A 26,911-nucleotide genomic window follows, 5' to 3' on the forward strand; every position below is an offset into this window, starting at 1 on the left:
ATAAATTCTCTCATTTTTTAATAGGTGTAGTAGTCCTGCGTAAGCTACATGGAGGTTGTCAGTGTCTGTGCGTTTGTTTACAGTTTTGTCAGTGTTGTATATGTGGCAACTTTCCAAGATGGGAAGGTTGTTTGTTTTGAAAGTCCTATCTATTATTTTTGGATCGTCTAGTTTAAAGTTATGGTCCATAGTCGCCGCATGATTGACTAGCGCAGTCTTTTCTTTTACCCAGCTGATCTCTGCATCTGTGTTTGTGTATCCCTTTTCTCTAAGTGTGTTTAGTTTTTTCATGTTTGATTTGTGTCCAGATATTCGTTGTTTTAGCTTCATGCTCGTCATTCCGATATAACATGCCTCACAGTCGGCGCAATCAATTTTGTAAATAACATTGTTTTGTTCTGTGTTTGGTGTTTTGTCTTTGACCGGAGGTAATAGAGAGCCAATAGTTTTATGTTGTTTGTAGGCTATTTTTATTCCCGGGTAGTCCCTCCTCAGTGTTTTCGTTATTTGTTGTGTTAGCCCTTCGATGTTGGTGAGAGAGTAGAATTTTGTGTCTGTTTGTTGTGTTCTACTCACGTCCATAGCTGTATCGTTCTCTATCGCTCGGTGTTTTGCGCGGTTGGTAATTTTGTTTATGAGGCATGTTGGATAGTCGTTCGCTTTCAGCTGTTGGTGTATGGTTGTTTTGATGCTCTGTATGTCTAAGTTGGTCGAGAATAGCATTACCCTCCTTGCAAAATTTTCTGCTACGTTGATTTTTTGGTGCATAGGGTGTCCTGAATAGTAGTTCAGGAAGCGTCCAGATGCGATGCTTTTGCTATATAATTCAGTCTTCACTGTTTGGTCTTGCTGTCGTACGAGTGTCATGTCGAGGAACGGCAGACGACTTTCTTCTTCTCTTTCTGCGGTGAATTGGATGTTCGGGTTCACTTCGTTGAATGTGTTTAACACACTCTGTACTTGTTCGGGTCGAAGAACTAGGAACAGATCGTCTACGTATTTTCTGATATATGGAATGGTGTGGTTGGATTTTGATGTGGCTTCGTCCAGTATGTCCTCCATAACAATAAACTGCATTTTCAAAACTATAACTGAGTTTGTTATAATGTTCATATAAAGATGATCATAATATTTTTTTTGTATTATAACTGACCTTGTTATAATTCTGATATAATCAAATCAGGTTTTCAAATCATTTTTGTCAAATATATCTAAATAAAACAAACGTTGATATATCTATCAACCGCTGATATAATTCTGTTACATTTTTGTTATGCCTTTCTGATCGGGTAGCGGTCGTACTCGCTTTGAGTTACGCGTAAATGCGTCCTCAGCGGTTCGGGAGTTAGAGCTGTGCACGTTGATCATGATAACGTTAAAGTATGAGCTTTTGATTATCAACTTGCACATTCTTTCATTGATCGGCCGCCACGGGACGGAGATGGTCAAGTGACTCCGTAGCTTGGATGAAAGATGCGCCCGTCTAGTGGATTGAGAGTCGTGGGTTGGATTCCCACCGGAGCACGTGGATTTTTTTTTCACAATTCAAATCTCAATTTGTTCATCAAATACGTGTTTCTGTTGCGTGTGTGTATTTCAGTGCAATCAAACGTTGATCAGCTGTCTTTGGAAATATTTCAGATTTGGACAGTTCATGGGAAAATGAAGAACGTTTACACTGTAAAAAATGAATATGTTGTATTTTTCTTTTGTTTGAAATCTAAAACTTTGAAATCAATTATCTTTCAATAGGTATTTTTTTTACATGCACTCTAATGGGTAAAACCCCTATTGAGACAAAGTTTGTTTTTCAGAATTCTATGTGTAATTCAACAGAAATTTTGTAAACAACAAGGCCCCGAAACGTCAAAATCTCATACAAAATCAAAACAGGGTAGTGCCCTATAAACTTAGAGCGATCTCTACTAATTACCATTTTGCATGTGAATAGGGCACTGCAAGCCGCGGAAAGATATTTTTTCTAAGTCTTTCACGTTTTGAAGCCTCGTTTTTTACGATTCAGACTTAGAAAGAAATCATTGGCTTTTGGGGTTAGCCAAGGGTAGTTCGATTTAATCAAAATATGGGGTTGGCGAGCGTGGGAAAGTGTGCTGATATATTACTTAATTACGGCACGGTGGCACCCCTCCAGGAGGTCCTTTTGGGATCCCACAGGAATCTTAGGAATCTTTTGCGGATTCTCTTCAAATTTGTTCCAGGAATCCCTCAAGAATTTCTTTAGGGACTCTCAGTTCTGAGAGTATTTCAGGAGTTCCATATTTTTTTAAATTCCTTTCGATTTTTTTTTCCAAAAATAAATTCAGAGATCCCTCGATTACTCCTTTCTAGATTACCCTAGCATTTTTCCTGAGATTCTTCCAGGTATTCTCTATTCTTTCCGTAGTTTGTCCGCAATTTTTTACTAAGATGCGGTTCTGTGAATTCTCAGGGTGCTATATCTGGTATTTTTATTTGAAGTTTCTTTTGGAGTTACTTCTGAAGCCTTCTGAAGTATCTTCTGTATTTCTAACAGGTTCCATCTCAGGAACTTCTTCCAGCATTCCTTCTGAAATTCCTTCTGAAACTTCATGGGATTTCTTTCGAGAGTTCTCATGGAGTTTCGGGAATCCTCCAGGAGTCCCATCCGAGATTCCCCTAATAACTTCTGAGGAGAACTGGAAGGAACTTGCTGAAGTATTTCCTCAAGGGATACCTGTAGAAACTTAATGATGTTCTGCAAACAAAAACTGCAGTAGGATTGTCTCAAAGTACTACCATATAAACTTCCGAAGGGTTTACATTAGAAACAATTGAAAAAAAATCAGAATTACCTTCCAGAAGGATCTGCAGGAATTCCAAACGAAATTTCAGAGGAAACAAGAAAAGATTTCCGAGGTGAATCCTGGAAGTAGTTTCTGAAAGAATTCCAGAAGAACTTCCTCCAAAAATTTCCAAAAGCACTCTCAGAAGAAGTTTCCGAAGATATTTATAAAGGAGTTCGTGTAGAAATTCAGGAAGAAAATTCCTGACAAAAGCCTAGAAGAGCTCCCAAAGTAAAAATCTAAAGAGCAGTTCCTGGAGGAACCTCGGAAGAATTTCTCGGTGGAATTGCCATGGGAATCCCGGAAAGAATTCTTCAAGCAACCCCAGAGGTAGTTCCTGAAACAATATCGGAAAGAGCTCCTGGAAAAACCCCGTTGAAGTTTTGGAAGAATACAGAAATTCCTGTAGGATCCTGGAAGGATCTAATAAAGAATTCCATAAGAAATCCCTGAAGGAACTTCGCGAGGAATCCCGCATAGCATACCTGGAAGAAATTCCAGACAGAAATTTGGAAGAAGTTTCTGAAGGAATCTCGGAACGAATTCCTGAAGCAATCCCCGAGAGAACTCCAGGAGGAAACCCGTAAGAAATCTCAAGTAAAATTGCTGGAATTCCCAGGAATACTTCAGGAAGTAAAAAAAAATCTGTGCTCTTTCCAAAAGATACATTTAGGAATATTTAAGATGGAATTGCTGGAGGATGAAGGACTTCATGAATTACTGCAGTAATCTCAGAAGATATAACTCGAAAAATTCCAAAAAAAAAACCCCCGCTGGAAGAATCTCGGCAGTACATCTTGGAGGAATCCTGACAAGGACGCTTCAGAAAGTCCTGGAAAACCCCAGAGAATCATAAGAATTTCCTGAGAATCCCTCATAAAACTCGTGGAGGAGTCTTGAAAAAAAGTTGTGGAGAAACCGCGAAGGATTTCTTGGAGGAATCCCCGATGGAACTTCTGTGGAACCCCAGAAGGACCTCTTGGAGGAGTGCCACCGTGCCTTCACGTCATAAAAGTCATAAATCAGCACACTTTGCCACGCTCGTGAACCCCATATTTTGAAATCCCCCGGCCAAACCCGGGCATCAGTCTGGCTGCCCTAAGTATGTACTTCCTTCTTTATACATAGGCTATTCTTTTTAGTTTTACCAAGAAGGGATCAGTTGATGTTAAAACTGGGAATATTTTTGCCAGAAATTTTTCTTTCTTTGGATTCTTTCGTGTTATACTGATATAGAGAACAGTGGCATGATCACCTAAATTCATCATTCCGTTTTCGGCGATCGACCAAATGACCCTTTAGCTCAACCGAACGATTTTCTTAGATATATTGCAAGTTGTATTGCTAACAATCTAACATAACTACTTTTGGTTTTTGAAATTGTGTTCACTTTGTGTTAACTTATATTTGCATGGACGGACATAAATTAAATACCCGCACCCAATCGGGTCCGAAGGCATCTACTTCATTACCCATGTCCATCCCACTATACAATTTTCCCACCACCCGATACAATCGATCGTGATGTTGAGTGACTACTATTAACTTATTTTTGATGAAGAGAACTCGTCGCTTTTTCCTTTCACTTTGTCAATGAACTTGGCACTCTGCTATGCTAGGTAGTTGGCAGGTCGATGAGTGTTGGAGCCCCGTGGCCTGTGTCACTTCATTCAGCACCTTTCCAAAGTCGATTCCCGTTCTAGTCCTAGTCCTGGTCCTAGTCGTCGGTCGTGTGCCATCGTGAGAAAGTGATCCATTATTCATGGGATTCGTGATGGATGAAGAGTTTTTCCTCGATGCTCTCGGCCACCGCCTCTTGGCACCACTTAACCCCGCTCAGCCACGCTGCTAGGTTGAAGGTGAGAGAGTCGTCCTACCTGGAAATCACCGCGCCCGCGGCTCGTTACCAAGAGCTGTTTCAACGCTGCGCGGTGCGGTGTTCTAATAATGACGGTCGTCGTCGTCGTCGGTGAGAGATGGTTGGTGATTAAGTCAAGAGTGAAATGCCGATGACGACGACGACGGTGGACGGGGGGATGTGGATGTGGTTCAGTGCGGCAAAAACCCAACTTGGGTTGTTTAATTCAGGTGTTTTGCTTGTTTATTTATGTTCGGTTCATTTATTCATACCACGCGGTACTATGAGAATGAAAATAGGGTTGTGTTGGTACAGTGCTTCGATGAGTGTCGTGGAAAATCGAATTATGATTTGCATGTCATTCGAGAAAGTACAGGGGATAGACAAAATGATCGGGACAGGCAAATTTTTCCCTTCTCAAAAAAAAGTTCAAATAGCTGTAACTTTTCGAAAAGTGCATAAAATATTCTCAAATTTTCACTGTAAGTTGATCAACTAGTTGTCAGTTTTGTCAGTGGACAAAATTTTGAAAAGATCGGGCTATTCTGCACGAAGTTATAATGATTCCAGAAAAAGGTAGAATTATCCGATAGCCTACTTTGAGCTGTTATATCTCCGGATTCAATAGACCGAATGCAATGAAGTTTTGACCATTCATGACTTATATAATGAGCTTTGAAGAACTTTTGACTGAACTTAAAATTCTTAATACGGAAGAAAATTATAACGATTAGATTATTTTTCAAATCAAATACCAAATTTTCTTAAATATCAACATTGTTCAAAATTCATGATGCTAATTACACTAGCTTACAGCATTTTTAACTCGGTAAGCTGATGGTCGTTTTTGGTGTAGAATCATGCCCTGAGTTCGAAAACGCGAAGGAAAAAAATTACAGTATAGCGGAAATTTTTTCGACTTTCCATACAAGGTTGATGATTTGAAATTGATTTTTGTTTTATTTTAACCCTTTGGAGCCGGAGGGGTCATATATGACCCCGGCGATGAAACCGAGCATAACAAACGTGTTCGACGCCAGCGAGGTTGCGTCGACAGCGGCGAAACAAATCGGCTCCAAAAGGTTAAAGCAAAGTCAGTCATTTCACACATCTTATTCTTCGTAGTCAATGCTCCGATTGAGCTGAATTTTTTACTGAAACTCGCCTACACATGATATGTCAAATATACATTGAGAAAGAATTTTTAAATTGTTTTTTTTTTCTTATTGAAAAAAATATATTTCTTCGTATATTTTTGGAAAATTTGCTAAAATTTAAGGAGATCGTCCTTAAAACTCGCCAATATCTTGAATTTCATCAATCTGACACAAAACCTGCATTCAGATGATCGAATGGTATTATATTCAGCTTTAATTTATGGAAAAAGATTTAAAACGCAAGATATTTGAATGTTATTAAATTCCATATTTTAAAAACTTGTTAAACTCAATATTGAGCTAAAACTCAAAAACTGTTCTACTTTTAATTTTTTTAAGCACGGTTTCGAAATTAGCGCTAAATTATGCTTCAAAAACTTTGGTCGTTGACAGAAGTTCACGACTTTCGTTTTATTTTGTAAACTAGTGTTACAGTTCATTTAAATTCCCCCTAATTGTCTTAAATATAAATATGTTTTAAAAGAAAGTAACAACATAGCCGGAAATTCATTGAAAAAGTAATGGGATGCATATTTAAAATAGACAATTAAAAATCATAAAATAAATGAAATCGCTATAACTTTTTCTCTTGTTAATAATTTCAAGTTGAGTCAAACGTATTTCAGTGCTCATTATACAAGTCATAAAAGGTGAAAATTTCATGACATTCGAGTCAATGAATCCGGAGATATAACAGCTCAAAGTTGGCTATCGGATAATTTACCTTTTTCTAAAATATTTATAACTTCCTGCAAAATAGCATGATATTTTCCAAAATTTTTCCACTGATACACAGCTAGTTGATCAACTTATAGTGAAAATTTGAGAATATTGATGCACTTTTTAAAAAGTTACAGCAAATTGAACATTTATTGTAAAGTGAAAATTTTGCCTGTCCCGATCATTTTGTACGGGTACGAAAAACGGATCACGCCGAAAAACAAACGCTTTGTGTTAAGCGGCGCATGTTGGTAACAAAGGCGCTCCGCAACAAACGCATGTCAGGTGATGAGAGCAATAAAACAAACATCGCTTGCCGTGCGTGTGCTAATTCCGGCTTTTCTGCTGAAATTTTCGACCCACATTATCGAATTCAAAAGCATTTGGACGAAATAAGACTCTTGCAATCCTCAGAGTTGAGTTTCAGTTGTAGAACAATGCGAAAATCACGATGTGAATAGAACGAGACAAATATTCCTACTGTTTTTGTTGTGAACAAACCCGGAGCGATTTTGTCATTGTCTTCTAACAAAAAAAACAAAGCGTTGTTGCCGTGCCTTCTTTGTTGCCTATTTTTCGCTTGCGGTGGCATTTTCTTCGTACACTATTACCCGTTGCAATAAAATAGAGAGCGAAAAAGGTGCAAAATCGCTAATAGACCTCCGCTGGTATGTTTAATCGTTATGGTGTCTTCTACAATAAGTGCGCGAATTGGCCAAGGAATACTGCGCCGAAAACACTGAAATGATTTTTCTTACTGGCGGAGGTGTATGGGCGCTTGCGCGTACAAATTTTCGCGCAACGCATAATACTATCCCCTGTATGTAGCTGCTTGAAAACAATAGCACTCTTATCTTTATCTTTTTCTTCTTATGTGCATTTTCTTTTTCTTCTTCTGTTTCTTCTCTTTTTTCCTGCTTTTTCTCTGAGCAACGTCTTTTAAATTTTGTGTAATATGCTCAAAAATGCTAAGATTGCTCAAAATTACAAAAAGATCCTGGACCATCCGGATATCAAACTCAGAAACTGTCAGCATAGTCAGAAAATTGTATTGCCTTTTACTGGGTATACCAGTCGGCTGGTATGTCTGAAATAGAAGAAAAATCTCAAATTTCGTAGACACAAGTTTAATTGGCTAATTTAAAGATAAATGTTTGGCTTTCTCAGTCTAGGGAATCCAAACGATTAAATTGGCATTTCCCAACGTTTCGGCATTCGTTAAATTATTTGGATTTTTTGAATGGTAAAGCTGTCTATCCGTTTACCCTTGAAAAGTACCAAAATTTTCAGTCGAAAATCTTCAGCATTGAAACATTAATTTGTGAAAAAAACTATCACTACTCCGCTGAATTATAACTTGTTTTGTGGCTTAGTTACATATGGCGCCGGAGTCGTGGGTAATTTTTCATAAATTTATCTCTGAATTTTTGAATAAAACAGACACTTTGTCTTCGAAATTTGAGTCTGCCTCAATGGTCTTGCTAAATACCTACGAGTGAATGCCTTCGAATTTATGGACCTTATTCTTCTGTCTGTGTATGGAGTATAAGACGAAGGACCGTAAATTAGTACTCTCTATTGGTTAGCCTTCCGCCATCTACCACGTTAACCCTTTGGAGCTGGAGAGTCCGAATCAGTGCAGATACCACCTAAATCACTCACGGCCTGGCAGAAATTCTGTCAGGTGAAAATTCACCTCGCCATGGGGCCTGCTTGTCCACTTGGACACGCTCGGTATAAGCTTGTATGTCCACATACCCTTGCTTGAGGAATCCCAATCTCTCCCCGAGCAGAGGAGAATACCAAGTTAATAACTACGAAATCACATAACCTGTTTTTATATCTTGTTTTGTTATTATTAAATTATCAAGGCATAGCTTTTCCATAACAAATTTTGTTGGACAATCTCATTTTGTAATAATCAAGCTATTGATATACATTAATTAAATTACATTCAAATAACATGATTTGTTGTACTATTGATCAACTTATCAGCAATAATACAACAGTAACAAATTTTGAAATCACAGCAACAATTCGACGATTATGACCTGTCCCTTTGTGTTGTTCCATTTTTGTATTCAGGTTAGAAGGAAATTTCTGAACGACTCCTTTTAAGAATTCCTTAAAAAAATTTCGGATAAGTCCCTGGAAGTTCTGGAGAACCTTTCGATAAATCCCTGGAGAAGTCTTCAAGAGAACTCCTGGCGTAATTTTCTTAGAAATTCCGAAGGTAATTCTTCTGCGCAATGTTTAGAATTCTTGGCAAAATCTTTTGAAAAACACCTGGAGAAACATTGGGAAAAACTCCTAATGAAATCCTCAAAGAAATTTTCAGAGAAATTTTAAGTTGAACTTCAGGACTAATGATCACAGGAAATTCTGAAGAAATCCTTGAAGGGATTCTATGCAGGATTCTGGAGGAATTTCTAGAGGAGTCTTTGAAAATCCATGAAAGATTCCGTCGAAGAACTTTCGGAGAAATTTCTGGAATATTTTTGAAGTTATTTATGGAAAAGTTTATTATCAAATCTGTCGATGAATTTCTGGAAGAATTGTTTGACAAAGTCACTTGACAAACACAAAAGGAGTTTTTGACGCAATCCTTAGTCAAATAAATAGAGGAATTTTAGAAAAAATATTGCAAACATTTCTAGTGAAAGTCCTATAGGAATCATCAGAGGAAGTTCAGAAGAAAAATAGCAAAATTTTTGGCGGAATCCTTGTAAAATCCAGGAGGAATATTCGACATAATTCTAGAATCCAGGGAAAATTATAATCGGTACAATATTTCCAATATCCCAAAAACTTTCTGCAAAACTGTTGAGCATTCTAAAAATTCTTCAGTTTCTACGCTAAAAAAAACAAAACAAAAGTCACAAATTGCTATCGACGATCAAACTTTTTCAAACACACGTGTTGATTTCAAAACCGTGCTCCGAAAACAATAAAAGTAGAACAGTTTATGAATTACAGGTGGAGATCGAAGCTCGTCGTATTTGATAATATAGAAATTACTAAAGTTCTATTATATGGCGACTTCAAATCTTTTAGAATGAATTAAAAGCTGAATATAGTATTCTTCAATCATTTGAAAATATTTCTTACGTCAGAGTTAGCAAGCCTCGTTGGATAAATTTACGACTCAACTTTTCGCAACTCGTTACATAAATAACTTTTTTTTTTTAATTTTTAAATTTTTAATAGTTTTTTTTTTTGTTTGTTCCTTGTTTATTTTTGTCCCCCCCCCCTCGTACCTGATGAGAGGTCTCGGACATAAAAGAATAATATTTGCATCGGCCTAAGTATTATAACTTATTTAGTAACGAGTTTGATATCATAGCAAATTCTGTTCTCCGATTACTATCAACAACATATTAATATAAAAATTGGTTATGGAAATATTTTCCAAATTCACTGTTATTAAGTTGTTATTGAAACTAACAAAAAAAGTTATTAAAATGGTTTTCCAGGAACATTTTTTTGTTATGGAATTTGTTATTTTTCCGCTTATGACAGACAAGTTTATAACACAATATGTTATGGTAATAACTTGAAAATAATCGATTTTATTATTCAGTTAGTTTGCAAAAATAACACAGCTCCTTATGCTGTTGTTATTCCCTTCTGCTCGGGTCAGCCATTTCAACATTAACGATGTACTGGCAATCCTCCACACGCCTCTTCGAAGCACTCTTCGACCTCTGCCACTACTAGCACTGGCACAAATTTCCCAAATGGAGGAGAAGGTGCCTCTGGAGCCAACCTACTTACACCTAGTACTATGGGCATTATGTCCGCTAGCACGCATACCACGTCCTTTGAGTGAGACCGTGCGCTGACCACCCTAAGGCACATCAACCTGTGAGTACTGTCGAGCCGCTTCACGTTTCGGTTCACCATCAGCGCATTCAACTATGCAGCGGCACCATACTGAAGCATGGAGTTCGCTGAATACTGCTTACGCTTACTCAAGACTATTGCTGAGCTATTTGACATTATGTTTGACAATGTCGTTATCGCCATGCTTGCCCTTTTGCAGGCATATTCCACATAGCTTCCGAATTTAAGTTTATCGTCGATCATGACCCTCAATTCCCTCAGTAAGCGCTTCGAGTTGATCGTGCCCCCGCCTATGGTGACTTCTGTTGATCAGACTGTGCCCTTGTCTCGACCTCATCCAGTCCTCCACTATGCCAAGGGAACGTCCATAAATTACGTCACGCTTTTAGGGAGGAGGGGGGGGTTTAGTAAAGTGTGACAACCCATACAAAAATTTCAGTGGTTTCATACAAAAAGTGTGACATAGGGGGAAGGGGGGTTGAAAATGGGCAATTTTTGCGTGACGTAATTTATGGACGCTCCCCAATTGCGTGCGTTGCTGTCAGTTCCACTTCCTGACATGAGGGGCAAATCTATCGGAGTGACAGTAACTTTCTTAGCAGCGTCGCTCCCAACGTTTCTCCTTCACATGACATGATACAGTGCGGCTGACGAGATGTCACCGTTCTATAGTTTTGTTCAATTGTATTGAATGACGCTGCACAGGGGTCTGGTACGTTTGGCATAATGCCGTTTAGCATAACGTCATTTGGCATAAGGACGTTTGGCATAAAGGACACTTGGCATAAAGGACGATTGGCATAAAATGATTTCAGTAAAAAATGAACAACATACTTAACGTTAAAGAAGGAAAAGTATTCTAATAAAGGATAATATATTATAATGCACTAGATAATGCATTAATTTTTCTGGATATAATATGCAGACAAAGATGATTTGCTGGAAAGAACCATTACCGAAATCTAAATTGCTTGTATCGATAAAGAACAGCCTAGAAGGAACATTCCCCTTCGGAAAAAAAATCTAATTCATGGAAGCAAAAGGTTATTTTAAAAACAAGAGATCCACCACAAACAAGTTTGCCTTTCTTTCCATGTTTATACAAAAATGCATGTCATAGTCAAAACAAAACAAAATTTGAGGCGTCCAATGTATGTTATTTCAGCCAAAATACAATATAGAAGATATTGGGAGCTATAAGAAAACGTAATGGTAGTAAACGCTGTAATTTATGCAAGTGATACTATCATATTTCATCAAAACAATACTTTAATACATGATTATTTGATGGTTTGCGGCCATTTTTTCTGAAAAAAATAAGTTTTTTGTAGATTTTCAACCTGCACTCGTCGTGATACTTTTATTAGAATCTTTTGAAACACTTCCAATGAAAATTACTACAACAAATCTTAATTTGGAAACATTTTCAATATTATAACATATTTATATGAGATGCATGTAAAATTAGAATGGCAACACTTGAAGGAATTTTAAAAAATGTACAATTCGGCTTAACGAATGTCTAGGCGAAATTTCTATTTTTCTTGTATTTTACGGCCAAAAAAAAAACAATTATATATTGTTTCATCTCACTGACTAATGCAAATTACCTAGGCGATCCTCCAAAATTTAAAAAAAAACATTGAATTATTACAGTTGTGAGGAAAATAGAAAAAAATAAAATATGCCTCGGCTGAACGAATGTCTATCACTGTACATCTCTGATGCACATATTGATAATGACAAGGAAAATGGTGGAAGTAGTCGATTCTATAATTTTCCAGGATTCTTTCAATGAATGGCTGTATATGTGTAGACTAGACTAGAAAAATATTAAGTTAATCCCGATTTCGTATGGATCTCACGAAATAGTTTTGAATTCCATATTAAATTGAGTCGCAAGGTATGCAAAAAAAATGCATTTCGTTTCGTTTCGTGTCGCTTTCAAAAATCTCTAAGAAAAGTACAGAAAAAAACAGGTTGCGAACATCGTAGGCTTATGGTCAAGTTCAAGTTCTCTTCCTTAGACCAAAAGACACAACCATACTTCGTTTTCCCTTTCGGATATCAATAAATGATGACCCCCAATCGAATACGGCAAACACCAGAGGGTCACACGTGTAAACATCGTCGTCTTCAGACCGGGCGGAGGTTCTTATTTGCCTCCTTCTGTTTTCTCTCCGAGTTGTGCTATCAACGAGTGTTGATCAAAAATGTACGAGAATTACCCTCATAAACCAGAGCGGCCCCAGCACAGCAACGATGGGCTGTGCATTGGTGGTCAGGTCGGTTTCCTCCGCTCCCACCCCGAGGGCAATAAAGCACCACGGACAAGTGGCCGGACTGGGAAAGCGAGTCTGTGATGTCGGATGAAAGATCTCCGGACAGTTCCATTCAATTTTCTCCATTGAAGGTTAAGTACGAAATCGGTGCAGCTCGGGGAGCTCGGAGGCATCTTCCTCCTGCACTGTCGCTGGAACTCGGTGAGGTTTTATGGGCGACTTTTTCTTCCTTTTCGTGAAATTGTCGTCTTGTCGGTTTGTGGCGTGTGGTTTCGGTTTTGGTTATGGCCGTCCAATCTGTTCGATGTCCCCACTCCCCAGGCACATCTGCGTGTGTATGTTTGGTACGTTGCTGAGATTATTGCTTGTAAAACTGTGTGGAAATCTGTAGATATTGACCATTTGAGTTCCGTAATGCTCAGGGGATGAATCGAGAAAAGTTAGATGTCTCCAATGGGTGGATTGATAAACTGCTTGGTCTGTCTAGTGTGGTAGTAGTTCACCTTGTGCGTTTGAAAATTTGTTCAACAGTATCGTTGTAATGTGCTACGGCAGCAGAGCAGCTCATAAAAAGGATGTGCCCTTAGTTGAACCAAACCATATGCGGAGAACAATTCTTGAAACTCGACAACATAGCTGCTACCTACATACTATACATAGAGACCGATGTCGTTTCGTGGCAGATACTCTCTTCCCCCACACTCTTATTAGCTTCAGTATCGTTTCCCGAAACGAGCGACCAAAATCGGCGTACTGTGCTATTTTCTACGAGACGCAGCAGCAACAGACGGAAGCTTTCTGTTTAACGAACATAGAGAGGGACCATATCAAACAACTTAATGAAATTGCCAGACTTGCTTTTTTCACTTTCTCGGTATCTCTCCGCCTGCCGTATGCCGGTTTGTTTGCGTTGTTCCAGTCGACGAGAATCGGGACGATACGACCTCCTTACCGACGACGACTCGACCCGACCCGATCCACCAGAAGAAGACTAATGAAGATTGAACATTGAGGGCGGTGAGCATATTGTGTGAACTCAATTCGCTACCAACATCAGCAGCCAGGATAGGCCTTTGTGTTTCTGGTTGTTTGGTCGACTGTTTTAATATAATTATATCGAGCATTAATTGTCCCGACAATTTCGGTAATAAACTTGCCAATGTTTCGTCTAATGAAAATTGGGATGATGTTTAGAGGGGAAATATAATACGCCGATAAAGGCATTAAATACAAGAATACACTGAAGCATCCTCTTTTAGGGAATGAGCCAGGATTGCTTCAATAGAATTTTGCCTAAATTGAATGCATTTATTTCCGAAATGGATTTCAAGGTTGCAATAAAGTACCATCCGTAAACGCCCAAGGTGTCTCACAATTGTAATCTTCATAAAAAAAACTTCATAAGAAAAATTTCGAAGTCTATGGTGAAGTTCCAAAAAATGTTTCAATGTGGGACCTCAATATCTGATATTTTTTCGAGCTCAACTTTGGCACAACTTTTATGGTACTGTTGTTGTTCTCTGATCCGTATAGATATCATGAATCTATGTAAAAAGATGATAACTACTCTAGAAGCATAAGATAACGACTTTCAGATAACATCATGGTTATCTAGGTGCATCAAAAAGCCTATTTGTCTCTGGGCAACTGTCTCTGAGACCGTCCCACTATTTGCACCATGTCTTCAAAAATGTTTAAGGTGGCGGTTTTCTGAAAGTCCCCCTAAAAAAGTAAGAAAAATGCATTTTGTTAATCAATTTGATGGACCCCCGTTAGTTAGAACCACAACCATTTTTGCGGACCCCTCGATTTTGATCAATTGTTGGTTTATTTAAACCGTTACAAATCAAAAGTTTCTCCAAAAACCACCTATTTAATAACAAAACATTGTTGAAAAGAGGAAAGATAGGGCTACTATTTACAGTTATAAAAAGTTGGGTCGGCCATGTTGATTTTGGCCGCCATTTTGGGTTTTCATACCATAACTATTTTTCACCATGTTGGCAACCACCGATTTTCAAAACTTTTGTGTCAATTGAAAGCGGGGACATTTTTACACAACATATCAAAAATTTAGAGATGTATCTTTTTCCTATCAACAGTTATCTGCACTTTTGTAAATCATGACACTGTAGCGCACTGGGTCAGGTGCCGGTTGTTTACATAAATGCAACGTTATTTCACAGTGTTTACGAACATTTATTTTAAATCAGAATCCACTAATGAAAAGTTGAAAGTCTCAGCTTTTCAAAACACCAAAAAAGTTTAAAAAGCAATATCCGCATCATTGAGAAACAGTTAAAAACGAGAACGTACCTCCCATTTTCACAAATTTGGCTGCAGATGCCGTTGTGTATACATGCAGGCGTGTTCTCTGATGCTGTCGGGTGTCGTTGACGGTGCGCATGGAAATTTATGAAGAAAACGTGTCAAGATTAACTAAAGTGCAGTTAACTTTTGATAGGAAAAAGATACATCTCTAAATTTTTGATATGTTGTGTAAAAATGTCCCCGCTTTTAATTGACGCAAAAATTTTGAAAATCGGTGGTTGCCAACATGGTGAAAAAACAGTTGTGGTATAAAAATCCAAGATGGCGGTCAAAATCAACATGGCCGACCCAACTTTTTAAATAGTAGCTCTATCTTTCCTTTTTTCAACAACATTTTGGTCAGAGGTGGTTTTTAGAGAAACTTTTGAGTTTCTATAACGGTATAACGGTTTGAATGAGCCAACAATTATTCCAAATCGAGGGGCCCGTTAAAAATGGTTGTGGCTCTAACTTACGGGGAGTCCATCAAATTGATTAGGCTCAGTGTACCAATTATGGCTATAATACCTCAAATTCGCCATAGTTGATTTTCAACCTTTAAAGATACAAATCAACAAGAAAAAATCGTGAACAACAGATCACGATCACAAAAGATGATTGCAATCATTCAAACTTCACAATTTTCTCAAATTATGGTAGAAATAAATCATTTCCCTTAACTTTTCGGCCTCCTTGCACCCTATTTCGCCATAGTGTGCCAGTGTATTTACCATGTAAATAGTGCGAAGTGGAACCCAAATTAACAAATGTGTCCATAACTGGTACAGGGTTCCTATCATTGGCACCCGCCGTAATAAATACTAAAAGTATTTTTGGCTCCGTTTTTATATTTTTCCTGTAAAGTATGAACACTAATCAATCATTTGACATAATGATGACATTCGTCGGTCTTCTTCTTATTTTTGTAGAAATAGTGTTCCTTAGGTGGTGCGATAACTGGTACAGGCACCCTAACAAAATGCATTTTTCTTACTTTTCTGAGGAGGACTTTCAGAAAACCACACCCTTAAACATTGTTAAAGACATGGTGTAAATAGTGGGACGTTCTAAGCGAGAGTTACCCCTCTGTTTCTCTTTTTTATTCTTTCTCTCCCGCTTAAGAAAGAATCCCGGGAGGAATCTTCAAAAATCACAGAAGTAATCACTAAGAAATCCGTACAGCATCCTTAACCGTTATGTGTCCGACAAACTTTTTGCTTTTTTCTACACCGTGCTTTTGAAATGGGCGTTGGGTACCCGGGTACCCTGTCGGCCACATAAAGGTAGAAGAAATCACGGAAGGAGTGTCGGCTGGGAGCCCAGCAAGAATCCTTGCAATAATAATTGAATAAAAACCTCGAGGAATGCTTAACAACTAAAAAGAACCAATAAAGAAATCCTGGCACGATAACGTAAAAGAATTCTGCCAAGATTTCCTGAAGGAATCTTTGAAAGAATACCAGAAGGAAACCCGAAGAAGTCCTATCAGGAACCGCTATAGGGATCGTTTACATAATCCCGGATGAAATATTTGAAGGAACTCCAGCAGTAATCCTTGGAGGAATGCCGAGTAGAACACTTGAAAGAATTCTTTCAAGATTTTCTAAAGCAATCTCAGCAGAATTCCCTGAAGGAATTCCTGAAGGATTCCTGTAGAGAATACCTGATGGAATCCTTAGAGGAATCGCGACAGGAATCCAAGCTGCAAGCTGAAAATCATAGAAGAAATCCCGGAAAAACTCGAGTACACCTTTAGAAGAAATGCCATCAGGAAATTTGGCACGAATATATATTCTTTTATATTCCTTATGAAGAAATTTCAACCAAGGTTAAGGAAAAGAAGATCATTTCTCCATAGTGATGAGTCTTTTCAGTACGGAAAAAATAAAAATAAAAATTGGTCGCAGTGGTACTAAAAAAAAGTTTGAGACACTCACTTGCAAAGAGTTACAATCACTTGCTGTTTTCTCAGCTCAGAAGCGTACTATCAAGGAACGGTGTATGGACGACTTTTGCTTTGTGATTTTGTCTAAAAATTTGTCCAATAGAGTAGGGGTCGCACACGCATACCAAAGATGTGAGGGAGCTGTGAAGGTGACTCTCCACAAGGTGAACTTACACATATATGTAGTCACTTTCATAGCACTGTTACGACTTAAGTATGCGTGTGCGACCCCTAAACTTACTCAATTCGGCAAACTTTTAGACAAAATAACAAGGCAAAAGTCGTCCATACACCGTTTCTTGATAGCACGCTTCTGAGCTGAGAAAACCGCAAGTAGTGAGTGTAACTCTTTGCGTGTGAGTGTTCCCATCTCTGATCTCGGCATAAATCTGTGTATCATTAAAGGGGTCCCAGGAGGAATCTCTACATGAATTCCGGAAGAAACATCTGAAGGAACACTGGTAGGAATCTTGGAAGGGTCTCGAGAGGAATGCCTGAAGAAATTCCGAAAGAACTTCTGAAAGTATCTCAGCTCATCCAGAAAATCTCATCTGATCTCATTCTTCACCCTACTTTCCACCCTTACCGTCTTTCCTATCCTCCACTCTAACCTCCATCCCACCATTTTCCCGCTCAATAATTCTCCATAGATTTCTCCTTGAATTTCTACATAGTTTCACCTTATAATTCCTTCGGAGAATCCTGTTGAGATGCGTCCCAGGATTTCTGCTGAAATTTGTCCCAGTAGTCCTGTCGGAATTCTTTCTGAAACCCCTTCAAATAATCTACTACATGTTTCTCTCAGGATTCTCCCAGGGGTCTTTCCAGTATTCCCAAAGGCCGAACTATCATTTTTGATGTATAAGTGTTTAAAAAGGTATTATGCATCTACTTTGATTAGTAGGGAGATTTTCCTCAAATTCCTTCAGGAAATTCTCCCGGGATTCCTCCATTGATTTCTCGCGGGATTTATTGAGCGATTTTTCCCGGTATTATTCCTGTTTTTCTTTTTAATTTTCGAGATTTCATCAGAGTTTTTTTTTTTTCAGGCTTCTGTGAGAATTTCTCTCAGGATTCCTTCATTGATGCTTCCTGAATTTTATTTATTATTTTTTCCGGGATTTTCTTTAGGGATTCCTCCCAAGATTCATTCCAAAATTCTTTCGAGGATTCTCCCCGAGATTCTTTAACAGATTTTTAGTTTTTTAGTTTTTAGTTGATCGCTTTCGAGAATCTGTTATATGTTTCTTCCGGCAAATATCCCTGGGTTACTTCAGTGCTGTGGGCTTCGTGGCCGTGCGGTTAGCGATGTCAGTCGTTTAAGCGTATTGTGAGTGCCACGGAGTCAGGGTCCGATTCCCGCTCCAGCCGGAGGAAACTTTTAGTCAAACGAAAAATCCTCCAGTGGTCCACTAGGTGTTCTGTGCCTAATGTTAGTGAATGTTCAGTCTGTGCAACCTCTGGTTGAAGACGGTGTAGTGTTTTTTTTTTTATACCGTGAACACTAGAGCAACAACGTATCGAAAAAAAAGAACTTATCTGGATCAGTTTCAGCAGATCTAGATCAAAACCGAAGACGAAAGAATGTAGTACCAACAAATCCAAAACTCTTTGTCGAAGACTCCAACCCTCTAGAATGCATGCTAAGAGCACCAGAGCGTCATATTGAAAGATAAAACTTATCTAGATCAGTTTCAGCAGATCTTGATCAAAACCAAAGACGTTAAAATGTAGTACCGTGAACACTAGAGCAACGTATCGAAAAAAAGAACTTATCTGGATCAGTTTCAGCTGACCTAGATCAAAACCGAAGATGAAAGAATGTAGTACCAACAAATCCAAAACACTTTGTCGAAGACACCAACCCTCTAGGATGCATACCGAGATCACTAGAGCGTCGTATTGAAAGATAAAACTTATCTAGATCAGTTTCAGCAGATCTAGATCAAAACCAAAGACACTGAAGTGTAGCACCAATCATTCTAGACAACTTTGTCGAAGACCCTAACCCTCTAGGATGCTTGGCAAGAGCACTGGAGCGCTTGTTCGTCGAGAGCCGCAATTGATCATAGCTAGGGATGTTCAAGATAGTTGCAAACATTTTGTATCACCTCTACAATATGCCTTATTAGAAGAATTCACGTTTTGCAGTCATTTTAAGTTGTCACGACCTTGGTCAGACTTGAATTTTTCAAGCAAACAAAAATATATCAATTTTTTAAAAAACGTTCCTTACTTACGCTATTCTGGAGGAAAATTAGCATCCCTAAAAACATCAATTACGTATAAAATTAAAGTAGAATAGTTGGGTAAAAGATCCCTGAAAGAAAATTGAAAATCGGTTCAGAGGCGGCTGAGAACAAGCTGCTCAAACTTTTAGTTTCCACTTTTTATCTATAACGGTATTCAAGGGATTTAGTGAAGGCGTTTCAAAAAGGTTTAGATGATTTTCAGTGGGTTTCGGAGGTGTTATATGAACGTTTTCAGAGTTTCGGGGAACCTTGGCGTTACATGGAGTCCCCGGGGGTTTCAAAGAGTTTTCCGAGGCATTTCAGGACGTTTCAGCGGATATCAGAGGCGTTTTAGGAGATTTCAAAGGTTCTCAGGGGGTTTCAAGAATACTACAAAGTGTATTCGGAGGTATTTCAGCGGGTTTCAGAGACGTTAGAGAGGACTCCAGGAGCGCGGCAGGGTGTTTTAGGAGGTTTCAGGAAAGTTCAGGCCCCCTGAAATGCCATACAGCCTTATTTGGGGAAGATGTCCAGATTCCTCAAATTGTAACCAAGGAAGCCATATAAAATAATCATCTTTGGTATGGGTAAGATGTACAGCGTCCATGTATGGCGCCCAGAGAGTCTAAGATGGCGACCTTAAATCCAAGAGGCCTTCAATCTAAGATGGTGGCTGTACAGAATAGAATTTTTACAAATGGCTTTGAAGATTGCAAAAAAGTTTAGGAAGGGCGAGATTTAGGGGTTCATGCGGGGTTTCAGGGGGGATTCAGAAGGAGCGGGGGGGGGGGGGGTGTTCTGAGGCGTTTTCGGGGGGTTTCGAAGGGTTGCGTTACATGGGATCCGATGGGATTTCGAAGGCATTTTTCAAAGCTTCAGAGGATTTTTGGCGAATTTCAGAGGCATTACGTATGCGTTCGGGTTTTTTTAGGGTCTCAGGTGCGTTACATGGGGTTCGAGGGAGTTTAAGGCATTTCAGGAAGCTTCAGAGGATTTTTGGCGGGTTTCAGAGGCGTTACGCAGCCGTTATATAGGCATTTGCGGTGCTTTCTGAGAATCTCAGGTGCGTTACATAGGATCCGATGGAGTTTAAGGGGAATTTCGGAGGCATTTCTTAAAGCTTCAAAAGATTTTTGGCGAGTTTAAGAGGCGGTATCCAGGCGTTAGGTGGACGTTTTCGGGGGTTTCTGAGGATCTCAGGTGCGTTAAATGGAGTCCGAGGGGGTTTTATGGGGATTTCGAGGGCAATTTAGAAAGCTTCAGCGGATTTTTGGACAAGTTTCAGAGCGGTTGCTCAGGCGCTTTCGGTGTTAGGAGCGTTACATGAGGTCCAAGGGGTTTTTTTTTTCCAAATCATTTATTTGTATAGGCTCAATTGTTTAACAAAAAACTTTACGGAGCCGAAATTCTAATTAATATTTATACATTCTAATGACAATTTGAAAACAATCCTAGTAAAGCGTTCTTCGTGCGCATTTCTTCTTCACCCGCGGTCCGGAACCTGAGCTTGAACCAGATGCGGCGAATTGAGCCCTACGCTGATCAGCAGTCGGATTTCCCATCACACCCTTAATGACCTTGGCTACTTCTTCCAGTTTTTCCATCTGTGTCATCGGGCGCCATTCATTTTCCGAATCTTCTCCAGGAACCCCTGATTGTGCTTGTTCTCCATCTGTTGTTGTGTCCAACGGCTGATCCTCCAACACTTCAATCATATCATCTTCCGATATTAATTTCTGTTCCGGAGAAACCGAACCCTGCGACACAATAGCTGCATACGAGCAGGTTTCCGTTACTTTCCGCTGTTGATCCGCCTGGTGTGTTCGAGTTCTTCGTTGAGGACATGAATCTTTCCGATGGCCGACTGCTCGGCACAGGAAGCAGGTATCTTTCAATCCGTTGTGAAAAATCCGTCCTTTCCACTTTCCGACGTCAATCATTGGTGGTATGTCCTTTTTAACGTCTATGAATACTCCTCGCACGCCATTGTGGATATGACCGAGTCCTGATTCCGCGGCGAAGTTTTCGCGAATCACTTGATCTATTTTTCCATATTCTGCGAGTACCAATGACAAGCACTCGTCACTCAGCTCCGGCGGCAAATCGAAAACCCGCACATATTGCACATTCGCGCCAGCAATGCACATCCGCACTTCGACGGTCTTCCCGTTGTCGTAGATGAACTTTTTCGGATCCGCATTTTTCCTCAAAGCTTCCTTCATTGCCTCCAACGACGAAAACTTCAAAAACAACGAACGATCATTTGCCGTCTTATATGCTGATTCAATAAGCAGCAAACCAGTTTCCAGCGATTTCAGGAAACTAGCTATTTCTGCCCAGGACGGTCGCGGACTACCCGCCGGGAATCGAAATTGTGCGGTATTGATTATGTCACACATTTCGATATGAAGATGTTCCCGATAGCACAAAAAGCACCACTGATGAGCAAACAAACGGTGAACGACCGGGAGACAAAAGACGCACGGGACCGTTTGCGCCGCACCAACTGATGGCAAATAAAGAGTTCACTACGAAGTATACATTTCCTGCGTCTATACTCGACGGCAGCTGCGATCAAACTGAGGTCTAAGGGGTTTTCAGGGGAATTTCGAAGTCAATTCAGAAAGCTTCAGATGTTTCAGAGGTGTTACGCTGACGTTTTCAGGGGGTTTCAGAGGGTCTCAGAGGCGTTACAGGGGGTTTTTAGGGTTTAGAGGGCCTTCAATTTCTGAAAATATATTTTGGGTCACTGCTCTTAAGTGAGCTTCAGGATGATTTCAGCGGCACTTTAATGATTTTCTTGAACGTTTCAGGCAGTTTCAGAAAAGATTCAAAACGTTCCACACTGTTCGTGATTGTGGATCCGATGATCCATACTCAAGCGAGCTCTTAAAGATTCTTACTTCGCTATTTTTTTCCCGTAAACCAACCTTATCCCAAATCTAAAACTGCTCTGAGCACAATCAGATTCCATCAGGATAACGTTACCTAAATGGAGCTTTAGGTGTATTACGGAGCATTTGCAAATTATGCAAAATGGGTATATTTGCATTGAGGAAAATCCAAGAATGAAATTTCCAAGATTTTGGTTTTATTTAGGAGTATTAGGCTCTGCCCAGAGTTCAAAAAGGTTGATAAGGGAATCCAATATGGCGGACTAAAATCCAAGATGTTCGCTCACACTTCAAGATGGTGGCTTTTTATGAAGTTTCAGTCTTCTAATTGGTATATTTTTATGAGAAAGATGACCAGAGAGAAAGACGTTGTCTTAATAAATCAATAAAGTTTATGATCTTAAACCATGTAATATTGATTGTACTGTCTGCAGCCCAAAAATAGTGACTAGAAAACTGTGTGGATTTAAAAACTGTATTTTTGTTAAACCATAATGGATTAAAAGGTGGGATCAATAAAATACATCAACGTCAGCAGGTTGAATGGACATAAAAAAAATACGATTCAATTACCGACCAAAGTCACCACGAGAGTAATCTAAACAAGAAATGTCCAAGAACTAAACATGCTTCTTTCAGCTTGGATCATACAAACTTGCAGCAGCAGAAGCATTAGCTTAATGTCTTACTCTGGCAATCGATGAAATTAATGAAAATATTATCATTGCACCCGTCGTCTCATATGGATGATGTTGTAAAACATCATACAAAACAGAAACCATCTAATCGATATGATTAATCGTTGTCTTATGAAATCTTTACATGTTTTAGTTTATCAAAGGCTTTAATTTTCATGACTTTCGTTAAACAAAAAGGTTTGAAGTCAACATAGCAGCGCTGTGTACATATAATCCCCATCATATGAAGTGCACAATATCATCAACATGTTTTATAAAATCTTTTTCAGCTAAAACAACGTCATCGTTGACCATCTTTCACCAAGAAACTACCAACAACCAGCCAGTCGATCCATCAGAGCCCAAGAACAACATGCCACCAGCGCAGAAACGACGCCATCCCTCCAATCCCTGACAGACCCCACTCCTTTCCACGCAAGTGACCACACGACCGTAGCTCCTTCGCAATGCGATTCCCATGCAAAGCCGAACATTTCTTCTCTTTGGTCACCTGTCAAAAGTGACAGCAGCTTGTCAAGCTCCCTCTCTCAGAAAGAATGTAAACCCTTCAAGTTGGCGCGCAGAAAACCACAAGGCTCCGATACATTGACAAGAAGACACAAAAAAATCCAACAGGAAACGGATACGCTTAACCGAAACACAACCACTCACACACACACAGATAAACACAGCGATTTTTTAGGTAATCATACATGTTTGATTTATTTTTATACGAAGTTATATTTGTACCAGAAAAGCTTTTATTGAGTAAATTGCGGAAAAAGAAGCGGCAACAATCGATACCAGTTCACCATCGTCGTACAAAGAAAGACAAACGCGGTTATTATCTTTGCGTTTGATTACGATTGCAAACACTCACTCACACAACCACCTTTCGAAATCGACGTGTGTCCATGGGTGATCCGTCATTGTCGTTGTACGCACCATCACCGTCGCCGCCGCCATTGTCGTAGTCCCCCAGTCAGTTAGGATTTGATAGGTAAAAAGTATTTTTCTGTTTCCGATGGACAGTGGACGTAGAAGACCTGACGAGTTTGCGGTCGTATTTCCGTTACTTGATTTGAAAAATTAATAGGTCTCCTTGCCGCCCCCCACGCTGCCTGAAGTCGTCCAGCCACCATAATCAAACCAGGGGAGCAACAGAAACACGAAAGAAAAACTAAAATAATGATCAGACAATACTCATGAATAAGTTAGTGGGCAACTAGTTGCTTGTGTAGGTAGTGCAATCAAAGCAGAGCGAAAAATAAAAGGGATATCGATTTATTTATTGAGTTAAGGAACATTTTCACGAGGGCATTCCAGCGGAAATGTATGAGACGATTCTGTCCAGTGTAGTGCAGGGGTGTTGATGGGTGTTTGGATTGCGGTAGGGATGTCCAGCGTCGATGTGAGAGCTATGTAGGGTGAAGTTAGGATCGGTAGAGCTTAGCTGGCATTGATGAGGGTTATTTTGTGAGGTTAACTTTTGGAACTGTTTTACTTCCGCGAGTCAAACGCTTCCGCACTTCCCGGAGCAAGAAATTGGGAGTTAGTTCTTTTGTACACGGGTAGGGTAAGCAATCCGTTGATGTTATCATTTACAACCTAGAGCTGAGGATTGATGAGTTTGTTGAAACTTTTGATAACCGATAAGTGTTGATTTGATGAGTTTTGCTCGGTCCAATTAGAAGAGGTGATAGTTTTCGTACGAAGAGCAGAAATATTTTCGATGAGATTTTTTAAGTCCAGAGCCTGATCAACGAGCAAGATATCACGATAGCAAGTTGCCATCCCCACAAATACGCAGAATATAACTTACTGTTATAGAGAGAACAACAATCGAAGATGTTTAAATATTGTTGTATTTGTTACCTATTCTAAGTCTAGGCAACGTTAAGCTACCAATCAAAGTTTCAGAACGAGAGCAACCAAAGGAATTTTATATTTGATTTTACACGAGACAGCCCTAGGAATTATTGAAACGCTATAAACAAGAAAACAGCAAGGACTTGTAGAGGCATAAAGGGTAGATGTTTTTCAGCCATTTTCTAACATTTTATACAAAAAAAAAAGACAATTGAAGTGCAACAAGCTACTGAGAAACAGGTAGACAGCTAAGGCAACTAAACGTAATAAAACACACATACATACCAAAGTATTTTAGGAGATACGCGTCAATGTTAGATGAACCAGGTGGTATTTTGCGCTTGACGGTGTTAATTTTATAGGGAGCTTTAAACGTCTGTAACTGTACTGTTAAGAGAGGCCACACTAACACTAGGAACACTGAACACACACATCTAATACTACACCATTTTATTAAATACTGCAACAAGCCCACACGAAACGAAAGATCTTAATTTTAAAATCCAAGGGAACTCCCTTACACTAGGAAAAAATGAAATTTATGAGTCTTTATTGTTGATAATCGGATAACTAGAAGCACCAAACGAAAAACCAAATCTTTTTTGATAACTGTCTACAAGCTGTTTAGGTATAACCAAAGAGAAAACATGTTTCAACTTTATGTCGCATGTGCGTAAACCCCAAACTCCCTGTCCCGACTGTCGTATTCTACGCGTAACCGTGGCTTGAACGTACGAAATTGATGTTACTTAGCGCAAAGCTGAATTGGAATAGATTCTACTGGCACAAACTCTCTCTCTTCGATCGATCGACAACACGACACTCACACTCATAACAGAGACACTGTAGAAGCGACACGCACAATCGGCCGGCACCATGTATGCAGCAGCCGGAGGTGCCTCGTTGGCCTCCCGCCAGGCCCGCAAGAAACAAGCCGCCCAGAACACCAAGAACAAGGCCACCAACCAGCAGATCCTCCGGGAGAAGCTCGCTGCCAAGGCGGTCACCACACCGACCAAAAGTAAACAATTTCACCAGTTACCTGCCTCGTATCTCCGGGCGCCCCACCAGCACCATCGGAAGCTCAGCGCCGGCTACACGACAGTTCCCGGTTTCGATCAGCACCAGAAATCGTTGGTACCTATCAGTGAACAATCTTCTTCATCCCATGGAGCTCATCCGCCTCATACGCCCCATCATCACCACCATCACCATCATCACCATCCGGGTCATCCGGGTCCATGCTATGCCGTTCATGGACCATCGGGCGGAAGTGCCGGTGCAAGTGGCACCGCCGCTGCCGCCCATCCCCCATTCCCAAAACCAACCGGATTCCGCGAATACGACAAACTGGTAAGACGTCAACAGCTAACCAAGTCCGCAACCGCCACATTGCCACTGGTCTCACAAGCACAAGATCTAACACCACCACAAACGCCTACCGCTACCCTCTGCTTCGCCGATCAACAACATCAGCGCTCCACACTTCATCTCGCCAGCCCAAATCCCAACACATTCTCACAGCCCCTTCACCTACAAATACCCACCAACGATCCGATCATAATTACACCGGCCACACCGCAGGCCACTCCACCGGGCAAGCTCAACCTACCGCTCACCTCTACAACCGCCGATGACGCCGCCGAGGGACAACCGCTGACCCCGACTCCGGGAGCGCTGGAGCGCAAGTGCAGCGTCTACCGGAGCCGTAGTAAGCACGACCCGCTCGACGAACACCTGTTCTACAACCAAACGACAATAAGCAGCCAGCAGCAGCAGCACGAGGCCGCATACTACGCGCAGCATCAGCTTCCGAACGGCGATCAGCAGCAGCTGCAGTCCTACGTCTGCAAGTGGGACACCGAGTACTACTGCTGTGACGCCGAACACCGGCAGCTGGGCGTCTGTACCTGTGATCACATCGAGGTAACGTATAGTCACTCTAATGCAAATGTTCCATCCCAACCCAACCCCACTAAAGTCCGTTCGTCAGCAATTCCCTGTGCACGCATCCATCAGTCCATAATCCCACCTTCCCAAATGGAAAGCTTACTGTTTGTTGCCCTCAGTGTTCGATGTTTACTATTTTAGGAAAACTGGTTCATGAAGCTGCCGTAAAATCCGGCAACAGTGATGACAAGGGTTATGAAAAATCTACAGTAGAGTGGGTCAACGTTGTATGGAGAAACTTTAAATTTGACCGCATCAACCCGGAACAAAGCTTTTTTACCCTTTTTTGCGTCTAAAACAACTGTGCAAAATTTGGGAGCGATTGGTTGCGTCCCCGTATTCCGCATTGTGAT

At 40.1% G+C, this 26,911-nt stretch overlaps 1 protein-coding gene across 1 annotated transcript in view; it reads left to right on the plus strand.

The window, feature by feature from the left end:
• LOC115258615 (myotubularin-related protein DDB_G0290005-like) overlaps nucleotides 1-26,699 on the plus strand; it is a 605,847-nt gene extending 579,148 nt beyond the window's left edge. Inside the window, exon 4 of the mRNA XM_062847829.1 lies at nucleotides 23,030-26,699. Within this exon, the coding sequence (XP_062703813.1) occupies nucleotides 25,485-26,699 (1,215 nt within the window). The 5' untranslated portion in view covers nucleotides 23,030-25,484. The remainder of the gene's footprint in view (nucleotides 1-23,029) is intronic.
• Nucleotides 26,700-26,911: the final 212 nt, after the last annotated feature.

The sequence above is a fragment of the Aedes albopictus genome, chromosome 2 (genome assembly GCF_035046485.1).
Source record: "Aedes albopictus strain Foshan chromosome 2, AalbF5, whole genome shotgun sequence".
In the NCBI taxonomy this organism is placed as follows: Eukaryota; Metazoa; Arthropoda; class Insecta; order Diptera; family Culicidae; genus Aedes; species Aedes albopictus.